Here is a 19,230-nt window from a genome sequence, read left to right as displayed (position 1 = left end):
TTTCACATTTCTCTGCTTTATACAGACTTTCATAGAATTTCTGAACTATTTCTAATATTTCTACAGGATTTCTTGTTATCTTCCTTGTTATAGGCTCCCTAAGCTTGGTGACAGCCCTTTCTACTTTCTGTTGCACAAGTCGTTGTGTTAAAAGTTTTTGTGCTCTAGAGTTATTATAACAGTTGCTTAACAGCAATCTTTCTAAACTCGTGCATATATCGAGGTAGTCCCTTATTTTCTGTTTAGCATTCTGCAGTTGCTCCTCCTCTTGTTTTGTGAAATCCCCCCTACTCTGCAATATATTAACATCTGTCAGTCCATCTAAATAATTATTGTTACTGCTTAACAATATCCCCCTTTCTTTTATTTCCACCCTGTTTTTAAACTTCACTTTAATTTTATCCCATGCCCTAGCTATACTTTCAGAAGAAAATTCTATCTTCTCTAATAGCGCCTGAATAGTTTCCGCTACCCATTTCTTAAATTCCTCTTTTCAACAGGTAGGTGGGAAAGTGGCAGTGTCTCATTTTTATTTAATTATCCTCTGTCTTTATTTTAGTTGTTATTGACTGCGGTGGTGGTGCTGCGGTAGCAGTGTCGCCTCACAGTAAGACGTTGTCCTGTTCGATTCTCAGCTAGAGCGTCTTCTGTGTGGAGACATACGTGAATGGGCGTACCTTCGTTGAAGGTTGTGCATCAGGGCTGGCAACTCGGCAACTAAAAATCTACTGCCAATCATTAGCGGACCGGAGTTCCGCTGTGGCGACCCCTAACCGGGAAAAGCCAAAAGACACAACAACATTGGCGCATGATCTGAAATAGTGATTGGGTACATATCAAGCTTTTCAATTAAATGCACATGTCCAAATGAAATGGAAATTCTATCTAGTCCAGCCCACTTTTTGTATCTTGGGGAATAATATGTAAATTCACACTGAATTCCTAGCACTGAATTCACATCTTCCATGCCAAGATATATTCATAAATTTCTTTAAAAATCTACCCTCCTTTGTTACAACTTCCCTTTGGGGCTCCCCAGAGACATATCCACTGCTGCAAATCAAATTCCAATCCCTGCTTATAAGTAATCTTCCTTAATGAAAGCTGATTATTTCTCCCAATCTTTTCTTAAGCTCTATTATAGCATGTTTCAGTGGAATATAAATACATGACAATGTAATCCTCCTCCCTTGCCAGTGGTCACTTAGTACTACAAATCTACCATTATTATCTTTTTTATCCACTTCTAATCACTAGTGGAGCTCCTCTTTTCTTTTGTCCCAGGTATTTTTTGTATTTATCTGTGAAACCATTTATAGATATTACAGAAAGCATACATTGTGTTATCATTCACACTTTTTATGTGTAACAGCTTTTTTAAGTGTCTAGTTCCAGATTTTGTGTTACATGCATACACTGTTTGGCAAGTTGATCTTTTTATACAGTTGTTTCTTGTCATATCCATTTGAACCCATGTCACATCTTATGTTTTTGTTTTATAGAAAGCCCTCACCCCCCCCCAAAAAAAAAAAAAAAACAATTAACTTAATATTAACACACAAAACTATGTACATCTCCAAATATTGAAGTATTACATTCCCAATAAGAACAACTGTTCCAAACTGACAGCCACATTCACAAACTTGGCTTAACCTAAAAGAAAGGTTATCCATGCTAAGATGCATAGTACAGCCTGTGCTTCTACTAAGTGCTAACTGGTTACGTCTCATCTTTATAGCTCTCCCAGATGGGAAAACACTTGAATGCTTTCAGAGAACATTATCTCCTAGCCATTTCTCTTTATCAGATTGTCTCCAAGGAGACACGAGGACAAGATAAAAGGGTTGCTACTAACCATACATTTATTTGCTAGAAAAAAGTTTAATATTCAATGTTAACTTGTTAGCAGATCATGATAAGGGCCATTAAGTCACATTCTCCATGCAAGAATGAGAAAGTATTTTTTCTTTTGTCATTCTCTTTTGACTAGACTTTTCTTCTTTTTTTACATTGCTTTCCCTACATTTCTTAAAACTGAACAAGGAGAAACAAAAGAAAGAAGAGAGAAAAAAACAGGAGCACCTGCTTACATTAGTATCCCCATTACTCTTTATAGCATGCAAAGAAAGCGAAGTACTATAAAAATATTACTACAGTATTAAGAAAAAAATTGTTTTACTTGCATTTAATTTTGTCTCCTCACTCCCTCTCCTAAAGTATTTTTCAGAACATTAATGACATGACTTAGGACATATGCTTTAGAGTCTCCTACAAGTTTAACAAAGTAAAAAAAAGCCCAATATTTCCAGATTTTCTTGTTCTTTCTTGTTTCACAAACATTGCTTTATAATCCCACATGTGTTAATTCCCAAGTTACTGATTTTATTCCCGTTCATTTCCATTGCACACATCCTGTCTCTGCTTCATTTCCAATGTACTCCGAATCAACTCTTGAGCTTTTTTCCTTCTTGCAAGCAATTTCTGTTGAAACATTGGAAAAGGTTTCATTGGCACAATATCGCTGTGGTTTTTATTGCCAGAAGAATAGGAAGCAGAATCTCTGTTTCACAGCTCACTTTTTGTTGACAAACTTTTGTATTCCCTCCTTATGTACTGCATCAAAAAATGATTTTACCCCTCCAGGGAAGAAGATTGATGGGTACAACTGTTTGAATCTCACTCCTGCTTCTTGACATTCCCTAAAGAGTGGAATAAATTTAGTCCTCTTCTGCCTGGTGTACACTGTGAGTGATCATTCTCCAAACACTCTGCTATCTCCCATTTTTAGTATTTTGACCCTCTGCCACAGTTTTGTCAGAATCAACTCCTTCTGCTGGTAGGATTGCATCTTTACTATTAAAAGGTCAAGGATGCTTTCGGATAGCCAGGTTTGGCACATACATATGATGAGACCTTTCAATTAACAACTCCTGCTGTGGAGTACCAGTCCAATTGCTTATTTGTGCTTTCATAAAATTAATACAGTCTGTTCCTTCCAGCTTCTCTGGAACAGCAGAAAATCTCAAGTTTTCCCTATGTGCTCTGTCCTCTAATTATATATATATATATATATTTAAACATCTCTTCTTGAGCAGTCTTACACTCAGCCAGCCTTTTCTTCATTTTGACCTCTGATTTTTGCAGTTTTTTCACCTCATCTGAATATCTATTTAAAGCTTCTTCCATTTTTTCCAACCTTTTGTCACTTGAGTTGATATACTCGTATCAGTGTTTTGTTTAATTTAATCAGGTCTGTGTGCAGTAGTCATACTTTCCTTTAGGTTACTGGAAGTCATGCCTGCAGCTTGCAGTACTTCTTGCTGAACAGCTACAGTACTCTTCACACTCAGTGTTTTTTCCTCACCTTTTGTAGCTGATTTTCTTTTCAAGTCATTTTTATTTCTTTTGTCCTGGCATGCAGGCAGTGCACTTACTAGCTAGTTACTGAAATTTACCCAGAACCAAGTCCACTGTCTTTCTCTGCCAAGTTTCTGTTTTCACATTGGGAAAGCTATAATTAAGCTGTTACTCAATGCTCAGCCATCTTGGAAGTGGATGTTCCAATTTCTTGATATTGTTTATAATTAAGCTGTTACTCAATGCTCAGCCATCTTAGAAGTGGATGTTCCAATTTCTTGATATTGTTGCTGGTCTGACATATGTATTGGTTTACTGACACATACATTGTTTTCAAAATACAATTTTCACTCCCTGTAGCTCATTCTCATAATATTGTTGTTGCACTGAATTTAATGTACATCTGTATTCATTTTACATAATGTAAAACATTGCTGTTTTTGTCTATTGTGTTTTTCCACTTTGGTGTGGGTCATGGTCAAAAAAGGTCCTTGGGCCAATTCTCTTATTCATTCAACAAGCATTAAATAAAACTAAACAAGAATAAGCACAAATCCTTGAAAATACTAACCAGCTACCAATAAAACAAAGGTCTGACCTTCCAGTCTTCCCCTTTACAAACCATTTAAATTAACGTCATTCCATTTTCTAGCAGGAAGACTACCAATATAAAAGTTTATAATCTATAATGCCACCCAGATAATTCTCCTTCTCTAATAACTCTCTAAGCAGGTACTGCTGCTGCTGTAACCAAAGCATCACAATATTAGGAGCAAAAGTTGAGAATCCATACAATACTTCATCAGAAATAAAAATTACTTTAAATTCAAAGACAATCTCAAAACACTCCTGAAAAGCCTCTGTAGCCAATTACCACAATAACCAAGAAATCACTTTATACACTGCATCGTCTACCCCTGGTAGCGGAGTTTCCTAACATCAACTGAGTTAATTTACCTCACTCTCCCACAGGTTATCAACGATAGTCACATTACCTTGTATTTCTTTCCATCGTTCATACACCCCCTTTACTCTAGGATCTCAACATATATCTTACATCTACTATTCTCTGACACAAACCCTATCTTCCAGCTTACCAGTAACTTCCAATCAAACTTCCTACTACATATTTAATGCAACTAGCTTACCAGTAACTTCCAATCCAACTTCCTACTACATATTTAGTGCAACTAGACTCTCCCCCCTTCCAATAACAAAAATACTTTCATATACATATCAGGTCACCTGAACCACCTTTATTGTGGTTTAACTAATTGATTTCACTTCATACTCATTCAACTCTCTCTCCCACCCTCACTCATTAATAGCCTCTGCCTTTTTTACTCGCTCTCTCACCCTTGTTTTTATATTGAGAGAGTTCACACAGCAGACTTAATATTTAAAGAGCATTTTCAATGCTTTCAATCCACTGCACTACAGTCCCTTGTCTGTACTTTTGTCTTATTTCCTTACAAAGCATGTCTTAAACTCAATTTACTATGTTTTGCCTCTTTTTAAACCACTGTATTATATTCACCCAGCTGCATCTGAAAAAGGTCAGGTCTCGATGGACCAGTGTTCTATCTACCCTAGTCAATGCATGTAAATAAATACTGAGGCCTCAAAGTATTCTGTCGCACTGAAAAATGTAACAAGAAAAAGCTTTAACAGCAAATTAATTTGAGAAAATTATAAGACTACTACCCAAGGCTACTGCCTAGTGAACAGGAGGCACTAACCTCTTCTAAGGGCTTTCCATTTTCGTTCTTGCACTTCCCACTTTTTTTCAGTTTCAACAGTAGTTTTAGCTAGGCTAGGCCAGACATATCAAAATGCACTGCCAAATTTGTAAAACCACAATCTGATCAATAGGATACTAAAAGTTGGCCTATTTATAATTCACCGTATTGCAAATGGTCCCTTTACAAAAATCTTTTCTGCTCTCCAAAGGACAACTGAGGCTGAAGACCATGTAAAAAGGAGCAATACCAGATTAACAAAAAGGGAAGCAGCTTGTATTTTTACAAGTTAACAAGCCATTTGCTAAGGTCCACTTCCATTTCTCAATTGAAAATAAATCATTAAGCACAGAAGAGGTTATCAGGGACCTGGGGACCCAGGTTGACACTGGCCTTTCGTTTGACACTCACATTGCTAAAGTGGTTAGAAAGACCTTCTACATTGCCCACCTGATCATGAAGGGATTCACATCCAGATCAAGTGAGGTCATTGCTCCCCTGTACTCTTCACTTATCAGATCAATGATAGAGTACAATGCCCCATTCGGGATGTATCTCACCTGACACCTGCAGCAATTGGAGAGACCCCAAAAGTTCCTCACCAAAAGGATAAAGGGACTCCAAAATCTGTCATATGCTGCCAGACTGAGGAAACTCGCATACCGCCTGCTCAGAGGTGACCTGTGCCTGACATACAAGGCCATGTCCAACCTGGAATTAATGGACATGCTCCACCTCAAAAAATCCAAATCTACCTAGAGCAAGCGACTTAAACCTTAGCACGGATATAAATAGGACATGCTGGAGGGATAGATTTGTCACCCAGAGACTCCCTATGCTGTGGAATAAAATCCCGGTCCATGTGAGGCAGAGCACCTCGCTGGCTCTGTTCAAGAGAAATCTTGACCGGTGGATGGGAGATCGTAGGTTTACCCCGGGAATCATCTCTGTGTCACTGCTGGACAGAGGCACAACAAACTAATGGGCACAGTATTTTTTAACATAAGGGTGGCGTAAGCCACAAAACTTTGGGCTAGGCTTATAAATGCCTTAGGGCAGATCGCCTAGTATAAACCTATGAACCTATTAGCTTCCCATTAACGTAAAGTGAAGTAGACTACTCAGAGCTCCACTCTCATTTTCCTAAAATTTATACAATCCCATCAGTTAAAAATGTAAACTGTCTGAAGAATCACACTAGTTGATACTACAGTGACAAGTGTTTCTATTGTTGCATTCCCTCCACTATCCAATGCACCTAGCCATTTCTTACAGCTACAAGGCTTACTCAAGTTTTGCCACTTCCAGTATACCAAACTTTATGCACCACAGTGATGTCTTTGTAAGTAATGATGTCAGCTTTTGTACAATTAGTTGTGTTATGTTATGCAATCTGTGCATCTCTGGAACAGACTATCATCCCATAAAAAAACTACTTTCTTTGTCCTGTGCTCACTTGGGGGTAACATTACAATCTTTATGCAGGATAGTCCCTATTTGGACCATTGTGGCCTGTTAAAAACAGGAACAAAACTGCAAACATCCTTAGATTTTTAAGAAAAGAGTTTCCTAAGTTTCCTCTAACAGTGGTGTAAAATAAACAACATTAATGTTGTTTACTTACAAATGTGTTGACTAGGGTAAACCATTGTTCCAGGTGTACCATTTGAAGGCTCAGCCTGGAGTTCTGCAACCAACAGTACACAGCAAAAGCAGGATTATAAACATTAAGCAACTCAACTATTCCAGTTACTTACAATTATTGTAATTACAATTATAACCAGCAACAAAAACCTCCTACATGTCACAAGAGCCAATAACTATGTTGGAGAAGCATTATTCTCCTGCGCTATAGCCAAATTATGGAACTCCCTCCCACCCTCAATTACCTCTGTAACATCTTGGACCCACTTCAAATCTTTACTAAAAGCACACCTAAAAACTTGCAGGATATGCCCTTGTAACCCCCCTCTAATATCCCCCACTACCTCTCTCTGCACCCCACTAACTACTTTAATTATTACAAGCTTGGTTGCTCATAAACCTAGCTACTTACTATATAGTAAGAACTTCTTGTTGCAACAAGTGTTAATGTATATTATGTGCCTCGCAAACAACGATTCAGTGTCCACTGATGAATTATGTTCTACATCTGTCATTATGTTCAACATCTGTCACTATGTTTTAAACTTGCATTAGTTTATACAGCTGTTTTACAACTATGTTTTAATCTTGTATTAAGTTTTACAGCTGGAACAACGTCTATAAATTTTTAAATGCTATTTTTCTCAAACTGTATAATGTCTGTAACATTTAATGTGGAGCTTTTCTCCCCGGGCCTCTGCTAAAAATAGACCTGCGTCCAGTCGTTCTCTCCCAGTCAACAAATGTAAATAAATAAAATTATGCAAAAGTAAATACACTGGCATTAAACATTACAAGTGTTTCAGTTATTTACAACATGCAATAACTTTTGAATAAGAGTGCATTATAATCACATTTAAAGTATTTCAAGTCTGTATTAAGGTTTAACCTTGATATGCAAGTAAAACGTTTGAGGGTATTGGAGGGTTGGAGAGACAGAGTGGAAGGGAAGTAAAATATGAGGTTACATCATAGGATGAACAACAGTGCCAAAAAACAATATCCTCTATGTATCTCCTACCTTCATTCCTTTACAGATCCCCCATTTACACCAGCCTTCAGCTGTTTCCACTAACAAAATGTGAGAAATGCTATAACAAGATAGCTAAATTCACCACTAACCAGTCTGCAACATTCCACCACTGCCTAGCTTTTAAAACTCTTAGGTTGGCTAGAACTTCCACACACTGTGTCATCCAGTTATCAACTGTTAATTTACAAACCACAAAACTGTCTTGCACTGCAAGACGTAGTGAAATCTTACACCCCTGCACAATCACTCTACTCCACAGACATGTCCTATTACCCATAAGTAAAATCCAAACCTCTGCTGGTCTGTCCCTGTACTGAAATTATGTCTCCAAAATCTGAAATTCTATCCCTAACAATGTTGGACAACAAAACAACCTACCCAAGCTCAAAATCGTGCTAAAACAACACTTTAAAAACACTTAGCTCTGCTCTAACAGCTCCCCAGGATAGACTACCTCAGCCCTCACATACATACATCGCCCCAAATATAGCTGAACAAATCAAATTCTCATTATAATCTCCTACTGTATTCTACCAATTTGCTCTTACAGCTACTTCTACAGTCTTTACTCACCCCTTGACAATTCTTCCTTTCAGTAAAATTCCAACGCATGCTCACTATCTTCTACATTTACCTCGATTTCACTACAACTTTCTTTACTTCTGTGTCATCTGAAGGATATCTATCCATACTATTCATATAGTCCTCACCTCCTCTCTACTCTTAGCACTCACACTTCCTCTCTCGTATTATTCCTTCCTACATTTGTAAAATTTTAAATTACATTTTAACCTCATTGTTACTGCCAAATTGTTATGTGGCAATATCAGATGACCCTATATTTTAGGGAGTGTGGACTTTTCTCTAGTACAGCTAGTACTGTATAGAACTGCTGTTTTGTAACTGGAGCTTTACTCTCCATTCCTCCAATGAAAAGGGAATACCACAACCTTATCACACTAAATAATTTGGATTAAGGGGTTGAGGATGGATTTGTATTTGGGAAGGGGATGGGAGAGTGGACTTTTGAAAGTGAGGTATATTGAAGGCTAGTGGATGCCCATACCTCTCAACTGTCCATATTTTTGTCTACTTCTCTTGAAATTTATTTATTTAATTTTATTTATTATTTTACATTTGTTGACCGGGCTAGTGCAATTGGATACTTGTCCATTTTCAGTAGAGGCCTGGGGAGATCAGCTACGATGAGAACAATAACAAAATGATATATACAACAATTAATGTAAACAAGGTACAGTGTAGTTACATTAGTGAGACTAATCAATGGGATTAGAAGTTCATAACGTATAGCAAAATATGCCGGTATAAGTGGTATCACTCAAATGCAGTTTAAATACATAGTATATAGAAGAGGAGGCAGCTGATTATGTACACTTCATTAGTACAAAAGTATTTACATTAATAAAATTCTAGAAGATGTAAGTAATAGTATGTAGGTGGTTAGTTGTTCTTAAGAAAGGGGATAGATTACTGAGAAAAGGAGGGTAGGATGAACCTAGTAAGAAGAACTAGTTGATCAGTCAGGTTCAGTACAGGGGCACAACCAGTGTGTTTTGAGGAAAAGTTTCAGTTTAGTTTTGAAAAGTGATATAGAGGGAAGTGAGGAAAGTTCACTGGAGAGAAGGTTCCAGGATTTTCCAACAGTATTAGAGAAGAGAGAGTCTCCAGCCCTGTTGTTTGATTTGCAAATATTAAATGAAAAGACATTGCCAACTGAATACTCAAACAGCCCAAATCAGATCCACAGACTCGAACAAAGATAAATCCAAAACGTAGTCGAAAAACTCAGTTTAATGAAGTTTCACCATAAAATCCAATGAACAAAACTCTGTTACAGATGGTTAAGCGCTTTCATCTGGTCAACCCCAGATTTCATCAGAACCAATGCTCTCAATAATTATTCCATATTTAAAGCACTTTTGGCGCCAAAAATCAATTAAATTAAAAACTGAATGTTTAAAATATGTATATATATATATATATATATATATATATATATATATATATATATATATATAGTAGTACTAAATAAATACCTACAATATGATGTAATGTTGGTGATAAAAATATAACATACTATCAATTCATAAATGAATCATATGCAAGCACTAATTATTCTATAATATTTATAATATTAAAAACATAGATATTTATTTATTACTACTCTATATATATATATATATATATATATATATATATATTTACACATACATATTTTAAACATTCAATTTTTAATTTAATTGATTTTTGGCGCCAAAAGTGCTTTAACTATGGAATAATTATTGAGAGCAATGATTTGCAAATATTGACAAGATATTTAATTGATGAACGTAAGGTCTTCAGATTGTTCTAGGGGGTGATGAGGGTAGACAGAATAAATCTGGCTATGTTATTGTAGGAGGTTTCCATTTTATTAAGGTTGTTTTTGGATATATTAGTATATATAGGCGAGGCATGGAGGAGCGTTGAGATTAGGTGGGTATGAACAATAGTTATTCTAGCTGCAGGAGAGATGAAGTGTTTGATCCCATAGAGAGAGCCTAGTTTTCTATTAATAGTTTTTATAGCATTGTTGATATGCGTGTCGAAGTTAAGGTTATCTATGGTGATACCTAGTAGTTTGGTAGATGGATCTGGGGAAATGAGAGTACCATTATTGGATGTGACTGTGAAATCTATAGGGGTTGACTTGTGAGTAGGGGTAAAAAGGTGGATCTTAGTTTATTTTGGGTTCAGAAGGAGACAGTGTTGTGTAAATCATAGTTCAACTGTGTTAAACACCTTTTGGGTAAGGGAGTTAAGTTCTGATATATGCTAAGCATATCAGTGTGGAATCATCTGCATATTGTATACATGTAGCTTGGGGGATTTCTAGGTGAAGGTCATTGATAAATGCAGAAAACAGGAGAGGTCCTAGAATGGACCCTTGAGGGACACCAAGGTTAATGGGGATGTTGGTAGATAAAAGTGTTGTGCCAGAGTACAGCCTGTTGTCTGTTATCTAAATAGGACTGGAACCATTTTATAGCTAGTGGCTCTAGTGACAGGGATTTGAGGATATTTATAAGTATCTGGTGTTTACCATATCAAAAGCTTTAGACAGATCTATAAACAGTGCAGAGGAAAGCAAATTGAGGTTACAGTTTTTGTTAATACAGTCAGTAAAGGAAAGGGGGGCAATAGTAGTGATGTGGGAAGGTCTGAAACCATGCTGGCAGCTGGGAAATAAATTATTTTGGATTAGGTGGTCTAGCAATTGCTTGTGGATGCATTTTTTCATGAGCTTAGCTAAGGGAGAAAGTAGGGCTATGGGACGGTAATTGGAGAATTCTGTACAGTTTCCATCCTTGTAAAGGGGGATAATATGGGAGACCTTCCAGATTTTAAGGATGTGCCCTTCAGTGATGGTTCTATTAATGAGAATGGAAATGGGATAGGCAATGGATTTGGCTGCTATTTGTAGATATTCAGTGGGTAGTTGGTCTGCTGAAGGAGAGCATGGTTTTAGCTTTAGGAGAAGGTTAAGAATATATGTAGTTGGGACTGGTTGGAAGAGAAACAGAGGGGGTGGGATAGTGTTAGATTTGGTTAAAGTTAAGTTCTGAATTGATAACTGACTAGCAAGAGTTTGAATGGCTTCAGTAAAAAAGGTATTAAAGGCATTGGCAGTCTGCTTGGGATTATTCTGGTTTGTGCCTTGTGGGTTTGGTGTGATGGATTCACCTGGGTGTAGTAATTGGTTAATATTTGCCCAGAACTTTTGTGGTTTATTATGGTGATTCTGCTGGAATTGTAGGTAGTAGTTTCTTTTGAGAGACAGTATAGTTTTTTTAGTGTTATTTCTCAGTTGTCTGACATTTTTTGGTCTACAGGGTTTTTGGTTAAATGGTATTTAGCCCAATACTTGTTTCTGAGATGGATTTGTTGCTGGGTTTCTTTTGAGAGCCATGGGTTAGATTTAGTTCTCATTCTGACAGAGCGGGTTGGTGCATTGTGGTCTAGTATGGTTAGGAATTTAGAATTAAAGTGATTAACAGCTTCCTCCAATGGGAGGTTTTTCAAGGGGGACCAGTTACATGCTCTAAGTTCTCTTTGGAAGAGATCAGGGTTAGAGTTTCTTTTTGTTCTGATAGTCCTAAAAATAGTTGGAATGGGTAGATTGATTTTTAAGCCTGGCAATATAGGTAAGTGAGTGAACACTTACATCTTCATGGAGGGTTCCTGCTTCATAAGTTTGGGCATGGTTATTGATAAGTATCCAATCTAAGGTGCTTTCCTTCTTATTAGGCTTGTTTATCCTGGTGGTGGAGGTAATGGTTTGCATAAAACCAAATAGGTTAATATGGGTGGTAGGGTGGCTACTGCTACATCTCTTCCAATCAATATTAAAATCTCCTAGGATTATGGTTTCTTGTGTTAAGTTCTGAGATAACCAACAAAGGGCATTTTCTACAGTGGTAATGTTGTCACCAGGAGAAGATAGATACAGATAATTGTCACCAGGAGAAGATAGATACAGATTATATAGATGGATTTGAATGTGTTAAGTTGAAGCTTGGTAATAAGAATTTCAGCATTTGAGTCTTGGGTGGTTTATAATCATAGGTAATAATCTGTAATCCTGACTTAAATAGGATAGCTATTTCACCACCCTTTTTGGCTGCTCTGTCAAGTCGTAAGATATTATAACCAAGTGGGATGATTTCATTGTCTTTAGTTACAGGTTTTAACCATGTTTCTGTTAAGCAGAGTATGTCAAAAGAGTAGACTTCCAAGAGCGCATGAGGTTGTGCAGTTTTATTATTTATGCTACGTATATTGAGGTGTGCAGGAGTCAGAGCTTGATGTGGCAGAGTTGAATATATTAAGATTTCAACTTGGGTGTGACGAGGAAGGACAGGATTAGGAATAAGTATATTAGAGGGTCAGCCCAGGTTGGAAGATTTGGAGATAAAGCCAGAGAGGCAAGATTACATTGATTTGGACATGTGCTGAGGAGGGATGCAGAGTATATTGGGAAAAAGATGCTAAGGATGAAGCTGCCAGGCAACAGGAAGGCTTAAGATAAGATTTATGGATGTGGTGAGAGAGGACATGTAGGTGGATTGGTGTGACAGAGCAAAATGCAGAGGGCAAGAAGAAATGGAAACAGGTGTGCTAATAAGAGTGAGTTTGGAGGTTTGGTAAGGGAGTGAATAGAAGTGTTGGGGTTGAGGAGGTGAGTGGTAGTAGAACTTGTTGGGTCTGGGTTAGGGTGAATGTCTCCATTTTGTAAAGATAGAAGTAGTATTTGTAGACTGGGGTTTGGGAATCTGCTATATATATTGAGGGATTTTCTGGGATTGTGAGAATTATATCTAACGTGGGCTGTCCTATGGTATTTTGCTAGTTGGCAGCTGGGTGTAAATGTAATGTTAAAATGGTTAGTGAAGATAAGTAGAGAAGGAGAGGTTGTTAGCTTATTGGGGGTAGTGAAGGTGTCGATGTAACGGGTGCTCATAAGAGGTTAGTAAGTAGACAATTGTTAAAGATGGTAGAAGTGTGAGTATGAGTAACTTCTGTAATTAGGTTGGTGTGCGTAGCTTATACATTTGGATAGGTAAGTTGTTAGGCTCCTGCTACAGTCAAGGAGTTATACTTTGTGGGGAGAGAGATAGGTGGTGGGTGTGGTGGGTGAAGATAGGGAGTGATGTGTTAATAGAGGGAGATGGAATTAGTTGGCCAGTGGTGAAGGTGTATGTGACTGGTGTGAGTGGGAAGGGGTGTGGTTAGGTAGTATAAGAGTAGGACTATTGGGGTGGGTGGGAATTGGGGATAGGGTACGGGAGCGGAGTGAGCCCGCAGGGCGAGCGGAACGGGTAGACCAAAGGAAAGAAGGCAGCAGGACAGTGTGAAGAACAATCGGTATAGTGAGCAGGCTGGATAGAGGGATGCTTAGTTAACTGTAATGAGGAAAGGAGTGGAGTGAAAGTCAGAGGTAGGTAGGACTGTTAACAAGCAGTTGAAGAAGAAAGAGAAAAGACTAGATATATGTTATGGTGAGAGAGATGGTGTGAGGAGGAGAGGTTATAGGTGTGTAAAGACTGCCATCTAGTGGCCAAATCCAATAATGTGGAGTGAGGAACCCCTATAAGAGGCAGAAAGGTATAAGGAGAAAATTGGGTCAGATGAAGGAAAGGGAGGCTAGTAAGAAGCAGGTATGAGGGTTTTAGCTGCAGGCCTCAGTCCGAGATCCTATACTAGCACCTAGTAAGTGGTAGAACAATTTTACATACAATGTAAAGTAGGAGTACCACCAGATAACATACTTTTTGTAATTCCTTTCCTGTCGCTTCTAAGAGAAGGTAGGACTTTCCTGTTGGGGAAAGTTAGTCAATCAGGGAATAATAGTAAATCTATGACTGGTCTTGGATGTCCATGAGGGCAGGGCCGATAAGCAAAGCAGCTAGAGAGGTAGAACAGCTGGAGAAAATAATGAAAGGAGATATTTAAAAATCAATTACAGGTATGATAAAACAGAGGTTTGTAGGTTAAGCAGCTGTTGAGGTTCATGCACATATAACAGGTTAAGCAGCAGAGAATATGGCTAAAAACAAACACAAATGCTTCAGGTACCAATCCCTACACAAACAGTCATCAAATCTCTTCAACAACAGGCTTAATGAATAGTATAACAAGTTGCATAAGTCTTTAACTGGCTAAGTAGGACCGAGTGTTTCACAGAAGACTTGATTTTTCACACAGATAAACCCTTAAAAATTAGGCAGGTTGTACAGCAAAAACCCTTCATACAATCCGACAGGATATAGGCAGATATTAAGAACTAAAATGGGGGGGGGGGGGCACAGCTCAGTCTATGCAAGCGAGCAACTAGATGGTGTGTCCTTTGCAATCCCTAGTACAGGTGGGCTGTGAAGGGTGTATGCGATAAACACGGACAATTGGGGCACATGTATTTGGGTGAGAACAGGCTTACCACTCAGTTGTAGGTATATTTATGGTGGATTTAGTCCATTTAGAGTGAGAGTGGATACATTCTCATATGTAGTCCAGTATAACTAGGGTAGATATGCTCGTTTCATGCTAATGCTGCTGGTGAAGAAAAGACGCTAATTGTAGGTAATGCTTTGAATTTAGCAATATAATTCTGTGTATGATGTTTCCATTCCAAAATGTGTGGTTTCCTGGCAAACCACTGAGAAATGAAATCACTAAAGAATGACAGACATTTGAGTTTCAGACTTCAAAGTCTTAAGAAAATGCAAGCTAATACAAAGCATTTCACTCTGGCAACTTTCTATGTTTATAAGAACAATAATTAAAATTTGTACCGCTTTTCTGCTCTTTGTCTTTCCATTATGTTGGGCTTTGTGCAGAGTTCTTGTGCAAAGAGGTTGACAGGAATGGAAGTGCCACTAATTTTAATAGATCACGGTAATGGTGAAAGGGAAGCCAGCGAAATTGAAGTATATTAACCCACCAGATGCGCAGTAGCATGCCCCACCCAAACCCCACCTGTGACCATTTTGACTGCACTGCCCACCATTTGATTGAAAGATTCCACGAAAACACAAGGTAATTTAGACCTATATTTCGCCATTAATAAAACAGTTTTTAAATATTTTTATATAATATTTTAAATAAGAGGCAGAGAGCTAAAATTTTGAGTCAAAAATCAAGACGTCCTTTAAATAGGGAGAGTTGACAGATATGCATATCACTCAAGTGTAGCTCATTACAAGTTTGTTTGTGTCTTTCAGCTTTTCCCGGTTAGGGGTCGCCACAGCGGAACCGATAATGACTTGTAGTTGATTTTTACATGCCGAGTTACCAACCCTGACGCACAAACTTCAACAAAGGTACGCCCATTCACGCATGTCTCATGCAGAAGACGCTCTAGCTGAGAATCGAACTGGACAGCGTCTTACTATGAGGCGACAACGCTACCGCAGCACCACCACCACGGAATGTGTAGCTCATTACAAGTAACGTTCCTTATTTTCAATCTTAAAAAAAAAAATCTATGTACAAACTGTTCAACATTGCAAGTATATTGTCACACATTCATCAAGAAATTTTAGACAAAAGCATTAAATCATAATAATTCATCAATATCTTACTACCAATGAAGTAACACCTTTGTAGCTGTGCTGTGAGCTGCCTGATTGAAGTTATTAAAAGCTCCATATTCTCCCCCCTCATTTATTTCACATTATAACATGACCCCCCCATTAATATTCCAAAATGTGCATGCTGATTTTACAACGTGCACGCTGACCATCGACTTATACTAATGGAAAAAGGTCTGGTCGCCCGGACTTTTTCCATTAGTATGTCTTTTTTTAAAACACTGTCTCGCTATGTTAAAGGAGTTTAACATAGCGACACAGGTTTAAAAAAAGCAATGGAGATCTCTGTTGCTTTTTTAAAGCTGTCTCGCTATGTTAAACTCCTTTAACATAGCGACACAGTGTGTAAAAAGCAACGGAGATCTTGCTTTCTCTGTTGCTTTTTTTTTTTTAAACCTTTCTCGCTATGTTAAATGGGTTTAACACAGTGAGACAGCTTTAAAATAAGCAATGGAGATCTCCGTTGCTTATTTTAAAGCCATCTCGCTATGTTAAACCCATTTAACATAGCGAAACAGTTTGTAAAAAGCAATGGAGATCTTGCTTTCTCTGTTGCTTTTTTCAAAACTGTCCCGTTATGTTAAATGGGTTTAAAATAGCGAGACAGCTTTAAAATAAGCAATGGAGATTCTCTGTTGCTTTTTTTAAAGCTGTCTCGCCATGTTAAACCCATTTAACATAGCGAAACAGTAAAAAGCAACGGAGATCTTGCTTTCTCCGTTGCTTTTGCCCACAGCTCTGATGTACTGCGTAGGCATGCGCAGTACATCAGAACTTCCGCGGAATACCAGATAGCTGCGGAAGGGCAGCAAGGAGACATTATACAATGCCATTAGTTAAGAAAAGTAATTATTTTTTTCCTTAAATAATGTCATTGTATAATAGCAATAACCCACTTGTGGGTGTGGGTAATGCTGGATTTACCCACGGTTGGCTTTGATGCCAGGTTCAGTGTTATACCTTCCATTGGGTTTTAAATTCATAGCAAAGATGCAGAAAGAGGAGCACTTCATCCTCCCTGGATAATGAATATAATGCTTTCAAACAGTGGGGTGTTTTAATAAGTGACAATGGATCTTTGTACAGGTTTAGTTCCCCTTTACAAAGGTGTAATATATGAAATGAGTATTACTTTGAGGAGCAACTCTATTTCAAGAGCTGTGTCAACCACAATTAATATTTCAATTTAGTTTTGAATGCGTTTTCTTTCATAACATTATTTGGTTGTCAAGATGCTTGTGGAACATTTGAATGGAAAGGCCATTCATGTCATTATTGTGCTTATTAAATGCTCTTTTTAATTCTAATGTTTCAGCTACACGACACGGATTTACCGTTTCACTTACATTGCGTGTCACACAGCACATTGCTGTTGTTAATCCCCGCCCTCCGGCATTTCAATCAAGGCAGGCACGCCCATTCCTGCGCAAACTCGGTGGTGGGTTAATACACTTCAATTTCGCCGGGAAGCTCTTAGCCTACTTCCTCGGTTCGGTTTCCATTAGAACTGAAAGGTTATTGGAGCTATTTTGACGCAAGTGCGTAATTAGTTGGAGTTGTACATGAAACAACATAAACAAATTCCATTCTACAAAGCTGAACTTTTGCTTTTGGGACAAAAGTGAAGCCTTGCCCTTTGTACTGGTAGCGAGTTTGACTTGTCTTGCAAAATGCCATTTTTTTTATAAAAATGTCACACGTGAGCATTTGAAAATGTGGCCGCCAATCATCCAAGAGCCCAAATTGATACATAAAGACTGAATGTATAACCCCCTCGCGCTTAATTTGTGACCATATGAAACATGGATTTCACCCAAAATTGCAAGAAGCGCAAAGGAAAATTCTTTCGCTATTACCCCCAAACCGACAGTCAAGACATTTTAATACTAGCTCATAAACAGCACTATCACAACTTACTTTCAGCCGTTTAGCTTCCGCTGCCATCTCATTCAGTGATACCCCTAAAGTGAGCCTACTAATGTGGATGACAAAACGCTCCGGTAGAGCCCTTTCCGCATGGGTCACAGACGCTACTTCCGGGACAAGACAAAATTCTCTTTCTTTCTTTAAAGACACTATCGCATACTTTGTATCGAGTTAAAGGGAAAGTGCCCGTGGTGGCTTCACAATCTCATAGAACTTGGATAAAGAACACTGCGTCTATCCGCAGTTCCCAAACAAGAAGACATTTTTACGCCCATTAACCCATCAGGGATGAACAGATTGCACATGTAGATCTTGGATTTGTGGATTTACCGTCCTCCAGTCTGTGAATGAAGGGATACCACGTGTGGAGCATAGCTCTCAATCTTCCATCTCCAAAATGAGCATTACCTCTCATAACGTGGAAGAAATGAGTAAAATGTGGAAAGCCTACTAACAGCTTGCTAACAACTTCAACCAGGAAGCTCACATATGTTTAAAATAAGTACTACTTTATACGTAATAAAAGTTATTTTAATGAATCAATATAATTCAGTACTATTTACTATGGATATCGGCTGAGTAAATTCATAACACTAAATGAGTGCTACACCCTTTCAGTGTGGAACTTTGAGGAACATGGTCTTTTTCAGACCTAAAATGAGGAATGTTCCTCACTATGAGGTACATTTGAGAGGTATCAGAAACCTAAACAAACCATCCTTTTCTGAATGGACTCTATATTAATTGAATAAAATTGACATGGAAAAATTAATGCAGTTGTCTGTCAATTAGTGTAACTGTTTCCACAATTATAATAAAAAGAAGAAGTAAAGCCAAACCAGCGAAGAAAAAGCTGACACATATGTGATGACCCACCACTGGACCATTAATTAAGGAGCCTCAATCCTCACCACTGGCACCAGTGGGGGGTGTAGACTGGGAGAATGGCAAGTAAACAAACACTATTTCCAGATGCAGTCTCTGCATCAAGTGCAATTTCCCTTAAAAAAGGACCACAGTCAGTCCAGGGCTGGTTTCTCTTTTTTCTCCAGATCCCCAGTAAGACTCCCCACTGGCACAGCTACAGAGTTGAGATCTTAGCTGAGTGGTCAAACCAAGACCTGTAGCACTCCCTCTGTCCTACCAGTCCTTCATGTCCCTGCCCAAGTAGCTGACACACACACACACTCTTTGAGGTTTGATTTACATGTACGTACAGACACACACACATACCTGGGAAAGGCTGGCACAGGTTTACTAGCTATGGTCCCTTTTGCACAGACAATATGATGGTTATCACTGCCACCAGCCAACTCCTTATCAGCTACTTTAAGGCCCTTAACAAAGGGTGTCCAATCGTACTGTGTAGCATTAATATTAA

At 38.2% G+C, this 19,230-nt stretch overlaps 1 protein-coding gene across 1 annotated transcript in view; it reads right to left on the bottom strand.

The window, feature by feature from the left end:
* The window catches only part of LOC122808556 (N-lysine methyltransferase setd6-like), a 171,882-nt gene extending 153,776 nt beyond the window's left edge, over positions 1-18,106 (bottom strand). Inside the window, exon 1 of the mRNA XM_044079511.1 lies at positions 17,841-18,106. Within this exon, the coding sequence (XP_043935446.1) occupies positions 17,841-17,867 (27 nt within the window). The 5' untranslated portion in view covers positions 17,868-18,106. The remainder of the gene's footprint in view (positions 1-17,840) is intronic.
* Positions 18,107-19,230: the final 1,124 nt, after the last annotated feature.

Source organism: Protopterus annectens, chromosome 8.part0, assembly GCF_019279795.1.
Source record: "Protopterus annectens isolate FY-2018-M chromosome 8.part0, PAN1.0, whole genome shotgun sequence".
In the NCBI taxonomy this organism is placed as follows: domain Eukaryota; kingdom Metazoa; phylum Chordata; order Ceratodontiformes; family Protopteridae; genus Protopterus; species Protopterus annectens.
The sequence above is the reverse complement of the archived record's forward strand: the minus strand, read 5'-3'. Positions and strand labels throughout refer to the sequence as shown.